This window comes from Nicotiana attenuata, unplaced genomic scaffold, assembly GCF_001879085.1.
Source record: "Nicotiana attenuata strain UT unplaced genomic scaffold, NIATTr2, whole genome shotgun sequence".
Classification (NCBI taxonomy): Eukaryota; Viridiplantae; Streptophyta; class Magnoliopsida; order Solanales; family Solanaceae; genus Nicotiana; species Nicotiana attenuata.
Genome location: NW_017670710.1, coordinates 57599 through 68057, shown reverse-complemented (window position 1 = coordinate 68057; position 10459 = coordinate 57599). Strand labels below are relative to the sequence as shown.

The following is a 10459-nucleotide window of genomic DNA, read 5'->3' as shown; positions in this document are numbered from 1 at the left end:
TTGTTCACTCGTTAACGGGTGATTAGCGGACTGAAGGTAATACTAATGTAGTTGAGCAAGGTGACCGCCAGCGTTCGCGGCACCGGACTTCATCTTTTGGATTCCAGATTTCATTTCATATATATGACCCTGTAGTTGTGTTCCTACTTCTTAGATGCTCGTGACTTGTGACACCCCGGTCGGGTTATGTGGGGTTGAAAATACTGATTATTATGGCCGTTAAGTTGTATTATTCTATTCACTTATGTTTAGTAACTGTTAAAGAAACAATTTGGGTAAGTTGGCTGGCCTTGTCTTCACGAGAGGCGCCATCACGACCGGGTATGGGAATTGGGTCGTGACAGTTGTACTGATACTGCACTCTGCACTTTCTGTGCAGATTTTAGTACTGGACCGAGTTGATCCCGAGTTAGCTGCTGGCTTTATCTAATCGGAGACCCAAGGTAGTCCTGTTGGCATCCGCAGGCCCCGGCGTCCCCTTCTATGCATTTTTTTTACTATTTCATTTGTATCAAAAATAGTTGTATTTCTTTCAGACACCTTACTTGTCTGCAAAGACCAATGCCCCAATTGTTGTACAATAGAGTTGTAATTCACTAGTTATTCCAGATGCTCGCCAAATCTGAAAAAAACCAGAGGTTATTTGTATTCCTCGGAAACCCCCGCCTACGTCACCATTTAATATTTCTTGGCCCACTATTGGCCAAACCACCTGGGCACTAGGCCCAATGTGAGTTGGATCACTTAGGGGAGTTATACATTTGTGTATTGATAAGACCGTTTACTATTTCTTGAAGCTCAATCTCTTCCCCGGATGAACCGTATAGCCAAGAGAAATCATGAACCAGAATAGAAGAGTTTGCCCCACCCATGAGTAAATATTTCATAGTAGCCTCATTAGACCGTACATCTTTTAGTAGTTTGTGAATTATGACACCAGATTCTGGGTAGTTGTATATAAATATTTGGGTTATTATGAAACTCCGCACTTTTTAATCTGTTATGATATAATTAATATTATTTACTTTCTAATTGTTGGCTTGCCTAGCACTGAAAGGTTAGGCGTCATCACGGTCCCGACGGTGGAAAATTCGGGTCCTGACAACATAATTATCTCTTTTGTATTTGTGCAGAGTGATTGGTCCTACAGTGCCCGTCGTAGAATTACTTGTTGCAGCAACTAAATTGACAGAAGCAAAAGCCGAGCTAAGGTATTTCTACAAAGTTAAACTTTCATCAATTTATTGACCCACTTCTAAAACTTTATCTTCTTATCATGATTTGTGGTTTAACATTTAAATGTACTGCCAAGGTCCAACTATGCATGAATATATTTTAAGTCTATCCTGTTGACAAAAAACGTATACTAGTTCAAGTATATTATGCTGAAATTTACTCTTAAAACTATAAACTATGCTTGATCTAAATTAACAAGTTTAAGTAAGTGGCACACGCATCTCTTTGAGGTCGTTCACAACAAGTAAAAATGGTATTCCATCTTTATCAGTTTTAGTAGTTCCTCCTGCAGGGGACACTTTTTCTTGATATCAAAATTGTAATTTCTAGTTTCTAGTCTTATGCTTGTTCTTTTTTCTACCCGTATCTCTATCAAAGTATAGTTTTGGATTGTTAGTAATTCAACATTTAGACCATTAAGTTTTGGAGCGAACAATAAATTGTATTGAGAAATGAAGCTTCTTATTATTACTTAGTCAGGTGAAAAACCCTTTGAACTATTACAGGTGAATGACTTATGCTCTGGTTGTTTTATATCTCTGGCCATCATTCCAAGTAACAGTTAAAGGATTCTTTAAGCACCCTTGCTAAATAAATTCCTTTACTGCCTAGAAAAAATATTGCTTGGGTTTAGTATTCAATTAGCTTCATTTTTTCCCGTATTTTATCTATAATTAATTTCGTGTAACCAAATAAGATAAGTCATTTTTGATGGTTTTGTAGGTGAAATGAACAAAGGGTAGCGGAAAGCAATGAAGACCTTACTTAAGAGTATTGGTTGATTGTTATTAAACTTTTAGATGTTCTATGGATCTTCTATTCTATAGCTTTTACAAACTTATGTATGTTAACTCTTGAATTGTCAAAAAAATATTGTATATTTGCTTTTATAAATTGACAATACTAGTTCGATGTTTTGGATTATGATTTTATCAATGAGTAGTTTTATTTTGCATTTACATTTATTATATAGGTAATAATTAATGTAGTAGACCACCAAACCGTTGCAATAGCTCCTAGTAACCATTGCAATAACTCCAAATAGCAGTTTCAATTGCTCTTGATGCCGTCGCCATAGCTTAAAAAGCCGTTGCAATAGCCTCAATAATCATTGCACAAAATGATACCGCAACGTTTTTGAACTGTTCCATTTATCAAGAAAACCGTTGCAATAGGTAGGCAATGGCGTCGCTTTCAAAACCATTGCAATAGATACACTTAGTGCAGCGGCCCTACAACCGTTGCACGAAACCGTTGCGACAGACCTATCGGCACGCGACCTGAGGGAACGGACGTAAAATTGTTGCAATAACTCTTTTGCTATGGTTTTGCTACCTATTGCAACGGATTTGACCCGTAGCATATTTTCCGGTAGTGTATTAAGAAATCTGTTGATTTTCATTTGGGCTAACTTGTATCGTCTTCTAAAACTCTTGCAACTTTTCTTTCTTGACGTCGGCAGCATCCAAGCCTCCTTTGTTTTCTTTGCATGTAAATATTTGTTATAAACATGCAATTCGACTTCTGTCAAGATATAGTGGCTTGCCTTGTAATTCAATTGCCTATTCTTCTTCAATATATTGTGAAGACACTTCGTGTGTAGAGGCGTATACAGGATTTAAATTCTATGGGTTCAAATTTTAATGTTTCTAACAATGAACACATTATATTTTTAAAGCTATGGATTCATATCTATTTTTTTTCAATTTTAATGAATTTTTACATATAAATTTTTACTACGCGGCAAAAGTTATGATTCAATTGAACCCGTCGGCATAACACTACATCCGCCCATACGTGTGTCAATGTTTTGCCGTCGCACAAGTCTTTGTTCATTAATGGAACATCTTAATCTAACATCATTCAAATATTCTTCATTGCCAAGCCCCCCCCCCCCCCCCGACCCCAACCAACAACAGAAAAAACGAAAATAGTGTTGTGCGCTACTGTGTTAAAATACAAAATCAGAAAACTGTTAGAAGGATAAAAGAAACTGGAAAAACAGTAAAGAATAAGAAATATTCCGAGTCCACAATTTGCTTGTGTGTCCTTAAGGAATTTTAACCCCCTCACACGTTGCCAAGGTAATGGATTAAATCCTCCTAGGATGAAACGGAATAAACCTTCCTGCAACAGTGGCAATACAAACTGCAGGATACCAACGAACTCAAAGAACGGAGCAAAATCACACTTACGAATTTGAGAGAGAGAGACTGCAAATTAGAATGTAGTATTTTCAGAAAGAAGGAAGTTCTGTAATGTTTTTGGTGTGTTAAAAACAAAGCCATGCCTCAGAATTTATAGGCAATTATTGGAAGATGTGTTATGTTCGATACGCAACAAATCTTAGTTACTCTTAAAATAGGTAACAACATCCCTCATTATAATAGTAAATATTTTGATTAGAAACTAGAAAGCCTATTCCCGTATGATTTTGACTATAAAATCTTTATAGAAATAAATTTAACAAACTAGCAAATACTAAATCCTATAGAATTTATAATAATTCCTAATACGTGTTTAATTCCAAAACAATCTCATTCTCATTATATGAAAGTTATTGTTCACCTAATATCTCCGTCTCAATCTTTAAATTTTCTTAAGTATGTATATAGAAGTTAAAGATATTGTCCATGTCGTATTTCCCATGTGATCATTCCTTATTTTAAACTGAAAAATAAATGTTCAACACTAGACTGCTAATTAGCATATTGACGAATATAATGCATCTGCGTCGTTTGTATATAGCTATAACATTGTTCTGTTAGGTGACTATTATGGCTAAGGCTAGCTTTAGCAATCTAATATTCGATTATTAAAATAAATATCGGGAGTATATTAATCAAGAATTCAATGACCTAGTTAAAGAAGCCATAACCTTCTGTACTTTGGGCACTAATATCAAAAATTTTGAATTCTAGTATAGTAATGCACTCCCAAATTTTACGACTAGATCCACATTTTTAATGTATAAAAACCTATAGATCACTTGCTATGACTGTGATCCTGTGACATGTCATACTTCGTCCAAGAATATAGTGTATTTATCCAATATGTTTGCCGGTAGTTAGCGGGTGTGCTGTGGACCATTTTTTATTATATTAGGTGTAAGGTGATCAGAGTTTTTCGATCAATGTGGACCATTATGCTTCATTTCCCATGCCCCAATTCTATAAGTAAGTAATTGAATTTAATTAAACATAAGACATTAATTAAATTAAATTTACTATATTATGCGTCAATTTCCATGCACTAATTCCACTCACTTTTCATACCACTAAATTTCTTTGTAATTGCCACCTTAGTTTGGAATAAATAATGATCTGATGGTACATCCTTCAAATGGTGGTTGTTTGTTGACTGAATTTCTTAGCACATCTTGTCTTTCACAATTCTAAAAATACAAAACATGTGATGTATTTTTTTATTGAATCTGCGACCTACTAGCCATTCAATATTCTATTATAATCATTAAACAATGTGAATATATAAAAGCACATGGTTACTGATTATAATTTTCCATTGCACATAATTATTATTGAATTATGAGAATAAATAAAAGCACATGGTTATTGTACATTAAATAAATACTAATATAAAAGGTTTGTTAATATTCTGTCCCGGAAACTGTCTTTTGGAAATGCTAAGCTCCTATTTGGCCATAATTTTTGGCAATTGTTTTTCAAAAAAATTTTGAAACTGGTTTAAAGTAGTTTTTGGGTGAAACTTTTACTCGCAAAACTTTAATTTTTTTTAAAAAAATAAAATACATGTCCAAACACAACTTTAGCTTTTAAGAATTATTTTTCAACACAACTTCAGATATTCTCTTTTCAAATTTCAATTAAATCTATTTCCAGCTAAGACGCGGACCTATAAAGTGGAAAGTTAAAAAAAAAAAAGAAAGATCCACATGTCAATATAATATCTTTTTATATTAAGTCTTCAATTTAGCTGAGAGTGTTGTATTATCTTGAAAAGATATAGGGGATGTGGCCTCGTGTCAATATAATAATAGAACAATATAGCAAAAACCCAGTAAGGCATGTGACGCTCTTCAAATATGTACTAGTATTATTTCTTTTATTTTTTTTATACTTAATATGACATCATTATAATTTAACATGTCAGAAGATTTTATTCCCGATGAAATTAAGGAGTTTAGTGTGGAGAAAAATTTACGTAAGAAAATATTTTGTAATTTTTTAATATTTGGTTGATTAAAATATTTTGATTTTTCTAGGAAAATAAGCTCTTACAAAATCAAGAAAATGACTTCTCTAGTGGAGTATGAAAAATAAGTTCCATAAGCGACATTCGATATTGACTATTTTAGAAGTAAGGTGAGTGGTAGGTGCCTTTGTGAAATATTGAAATAATCTTTTCTTCATTGTATGGACAAAATAGGGAACCTTCTCTCCTTCACGCTGCACGTTGTTAAAAAAAAGACAGCACCTCTCTTTTTGAATGATCTGAACTGCACTATATATACATATAACTGCAGAGGAACCAGAAAAAGAAAACCCCTTTGGAGAGAGAGAGAGAAAGAGAGATGAGTCAAGCATTAATGAGTTGTGACCTGAGAGTACACCAAATACGCTCATATGTAGGAATACAGGGAAGAGAGAGAAGGATGAATCATGCAATTAATTGCCAATCTACTGTTACTACTTGTGAACTCATGACAGTACAATCTACATACCCATATGCCGCTTTATTAGGAGCGGATAGATATAAGCGAAAGAGAAGATTAATAATGACGCAAGCAGCAGCAATTGATCCTTCTTCCAGTAGTGGCAGTGATAGCTCACGTCCTTTGGCAAATTTCCCATCAAATGTTTGGGGATACCATTTCCTCTCCTACACTTCTGAACTAACAGTATGTCATCTACCCACATGCATGCATGCTTTCTTCTGTTTGAATTTGCTTCCCAAATTAAAGGAATAGAAACTTAATTAGACCACTACATACCTTTAAAATCATTCTATAGAGAACATGTATGTTATATGCTGCAGCTATATATAGCATGTTATTATGTAGTTGAAACTTTTAACTAATGCTCAGTTTTTGATTGCAGGAAATTACTACCCAAGAAAAACTTGAACTTGAAGAGTTAAAAGAAAAGGTCAGGAAAATGCTGGTGGACACTCCTGATAATAGCACACAAAAACTTGTGTTGATAGACACAATTCAACGATTGGGAGTAGCATATCATTTCAGTAATGAGATCGAAACTTCCATTCAAAATATCTTTGACGCGTCCCAACAGAGTGAGAATATTAATAATGATGACAACCTTTACGTTGTTGCTCTTCGTTTCCGACTTGTGAGGCAACAAGGCCATTACATGTCTCCAGGTAACTTATTTCTGCTCTATCCTGCTCCCCTGCTTTATTGTTTTCTCTTTGCTTTATTACTTTGGGTTCGTGGTTACAACGTAGCATCATGGAAATTGTAATTTTGTCCTTGTACTGAAAAATAATCATCACCAGCTTTAATATAATGTGGCACTCGTAGATTTTTTAACTGTTAAATCCTCCAGTTGTACGAATATTTAAGTTCTCTTTGGCTGATCTATAATTTTTTTTTTTCAAATAGTAACTTGGTATAGCTGGTTTTTTGGATTTTAACTAAATTAATTTGTGTTGAAATTACAAACATGATGTTTAACCAGATGTGTTCAAGAAATTCACGGGCCATGACGGAAAATTCAAGGAGTCTCTTACTAATGATGTCCAAGGATTATTAAGTTTGTATGAAGCAGCACATTTTAGAGTGCACGAGGAGGAGATTTTAGAAGAAGCTATTACCTTTACCACCACTCATCTCGAGTCCATTGTCCCCAACTTGACCAACTCGCTAAAAGTTCAAGTCACTGAAGCCTTAATCTACCCTGTTCGCAAAGCTACACCGAGGGTGGTAGCAAGGAAATACATATCCATTTACGAAGACATTGATTTACACAACGAATTGCTTTTGAAATTTGCAAAATTGGATTTTAACGCGGTGCAAAAGCTGCACCAGAGCGAGCTTAGAGAGCTTACAAGGTACATTATTTGATCTAGCTTCTTTAATTAAATGAACAATGATACTTTGGGATAGCTTAATTATAAAAAATGAAATGCAACAAACTCTTGCTTATGTGATGTAGGTGGTGGAAGGATTTGGATTTCGCGAACAAATATCCGTATGCAAGAAACAGATTGGTTGAGGTATACTTTTGGATGTTAGGAGTGTATTATGAGCCTCAGTATAGTCGTGCCAGAAAATTTCTAACAAAAGTAATCAAGATCGACAGCATCCTTGATGACACGTATGATGCTTACGGAACCCTCGATGAACTTGTGCCTTTCACTGATGCCATCGAGAGGTAAAACTACATAAACTAGATAAATCTTTTTTTGAAATGATGTATGCACAAGATGTAAAAGTTAGCTTGTTTTTCTGATGATGTAAATCCTGATTTTCTAGATGGGACATCAGTGAGATCGATTCATTACAGCCATATCAGAGACCTGCTTATCAAGCTCTTCTAGACATTTACGGTGAAATGGAAGAACAATTGGTCAATGAATGTAAATCGGACCGCGTATACTATGCAAAAAAAGAGGTAATGTAGCTAAGTTAAATGGAAGCAATGAAAATATTTTGTGACAAGGAAATGCTCTCGCATTCAAAAAGAGAAGAAGATACTCATATCTAGCTTGCTATCTGTACTTCTTTCTTTCTTTTTTTTAGATGCAGAAGTTGGTGAGAGCCTTTCTTAAGGAAGCCCAATGGTTGAATGCTGGCTATACTCCAACTTGTGAGGAGTATACGAAGAATGCACTTGTAAGTTGTGGCTATATGATGGGAGCAACAACTTCCTTGGTTGGTATGGAGGATTTTATATCCCAAGAGAATTTTGAATGGATAACGAACGAGCCTTTGATAGTTTTAGCTGCATCAGTAATTAACAGAGCAATGTGCGATATGACTGGACATGAAGTAAGTAAAACTACAATATCTTATTTATTTTTAGAATTGTGTATACATAGCATGGAGAAAATATTGTGGTAAAAAAAAAAAAAAAAAAAAAAACAACAACAACAACAACAACAACAACAATAATAATAATAATATATAGTAGTAATAAAGAAAGAAAGGAAACCGTCCTAGTAGCATGAAGAACACATAACACGATAACTTACTAGGGAAAAAAGAAAAATTTAGAAAAAATAAATATCTACATGAAAATGATGGATATACAGAACAACTTGCAATGGTTGCTTATCTGCATGTGTACAAAAGGAACAGATTGTGTGTAATATATATGCTTCAAATTTAGCTATGAAGCTTAAAATATGATAAAAGTAGAGTGTTTGAAATGTATAATTATACTGAAGATATTGAAATCTATTTGTAGGTTGAACAACAAAGAGCACATATAGCTTCATTTATTGAATGCTACATGAAAGAGTATGGAGCATCAAAGGAAGAGGCATACGTTAAGTTACAGAAGGATATCACGAATGCATGGAAAGATATAAACAAGGAGTTATTGCGTCCTAAGGAAGTACCAATGTTTGTCCTCGAACGAGTTTTAAATTGTGCACGCTCAATGGACACGATGTATAAAGAGGGAGATGGATACACAGACTCCAAACGCAATATTAAAAACATGGTTAACTTGTTACTGGTTGAACCTATCAAAATATGAGGATAATGATGCAGATATAATATATGCACATTTGGTGAAGTATTTGGAGCAAAATAAGGCATGTATGAATTGAAGTCCTTCTAATATATGAACTGTTAATTCCTCTTGGGAATATCTGAGAGCAAGTTGTCTTTAACTTTATCAAAGCAAAGAGTAGTTGGACATGTTTCTAAAAATAAAAATACGATACTTAAAGCGCATTATCCTATTTCTTTTCATTTCTTAATTTCAATTTTTTGCTTTCAATTTAACGGGAGTAGTTTAGTTAAGGTACTAGTGGGGCTCACTTCAACAAGAATTGTTATCACGCTCTCTCATATTGATCTACTGAGTTGAAATTCAAGGCTAAGTGTCATGAATTTCTAAGCTGAAAATTTGAAATTCAGGGTTAAATATTTTGAATTTTTGAACTACTAATTTAAAATTTACAATACAAAAACTCGATTTCTAAACAAAAATTTTGAACTTTAGGACACGATGTCTTGAAGTTTGAACGAATTAGCTAATCTTTTAGTGCATTGTAAGTTATAGATATATTTTATACAGTATGCTTAAAAATAACTACCTGATGTCATTTTCACTCGTTTCAATCACCTCAGATTGTTCATAATGAATTGAGCACCTGTGCTGATGAGAAATTATTCACAGCGTCATTTTTTTCACCAATCAGGAAAAAGGAAAATACTTTGAATACTTTTGCTTCATATGTTTATGTACTAAAATAGCAACGCTCTCTGCTGGTCCAAAAAAATGCCACTACTAGAAAATCGTAAATTTCCGAATGAAAAATATTATAGGTGTTTACCCTCAAAATTGGATAACAATTGAATTTGTAAGTGGTCTTAAGGATACGTGGATTAACTTGACATAAAATGATTAATTAAGTTACAATTGGAATAAACAATGATAAAATAGATTCAAACCATATGAATGGGACAGTTTCAACCTTGGGAGGTCAGCAACCCTCGAAATAGATACATTTCGATCAGTATCAAGGTACAATAGAATAAGAGCTTAAAGAAAAAATAACAGTGTATTGCTTTGGAATGTGTGTTACCATATTTTTTACAAGTAATCAGACCCCCTTTATATAGTAGGGGAGTCATATATTAGGTACAACTCTATAAAAGGAAAAAATTCCCTAATTAAATAATTGCTGATCTCACGTCGATATATGCCAAGATCTTCGCCGTGATATTCGATCGGTCACGGATATTACGGCATTCTGTTGGCCGAGCTGGACTACCTGACAACGCTCTTTGAAGTTGATCAAGGCCAGGACCGAGACCGAATCACGACCCCGATATCCTCGAGGGCGGACGTTATGGTCCGGACTCAGAATTGATGAGATCTCTACCTCGGTCTAGGCCCCCCTATCACCATATCTCGAGATTAGCTTATCATGTCGGAGACCGGGACATACTACGAGACCGATTTTACCCGTATACAGATATTCCTCTCGTTTTTCAGAGAGTAGATGACGAGAAACGACATGAACGTCCGCTTCTCACTTCGGTACCCGC

The 10459-nt window shown here is 34.5% G+C and overlaps 1 protein-coding gene across 1 annotated transcript; it reads left to right on the top strand.

The window, feature by feature from the left end:
* Positions 1-5755: 5755 nt before the first annotated feature.
* Positions 5756-9102, top strand: LOC109242533 (germacrene C synthase-like). The gene is made up of 7 exons (XM_019409385.1): positions 5756-6115; positions 6315-6594; positions 6912-7284; positions 7389-7607; positions 7709-7847; positions 7976-8224; positions 8643-9102. Exons 1-7 carry the CDS (start codon positions 5789-5791, stop codon positions 8934-8936), a joined length of 1881 nt encoding a protein of 626 aa, XP_019264930.1. The 5' UTR covers positions 5756-5788; the 3' UTR covers positions 8937-9102.
* Positions 9103-10459: the final 1357 nt, after the last annotated feature.

Excerpts from the sequence above, each read along its gene's own strand:
- LOC109242533 (XM_019409385.1), top strand. The coding sequence starts at position 5,789 with ATGAGTCAAGCATTAATGAGTTGTGACCTGAGAGTACACCAAATACGC. Across the intron at positions 7,285-7,388 it reads GAGCTTAGAGAGCTTACAAG|GTGGTGGAAGGATTTGGATT; the intron begins GTACATTATTTG and ends TATGTGATGTAG. Across the intron at positions 8,225-8,642 it reads GCGATATGACTGGACATGAA|GTTGAACAACAAAGAGCACA; the intron begins GTAAGTAAAACT and ends ATCTATTTGTAG.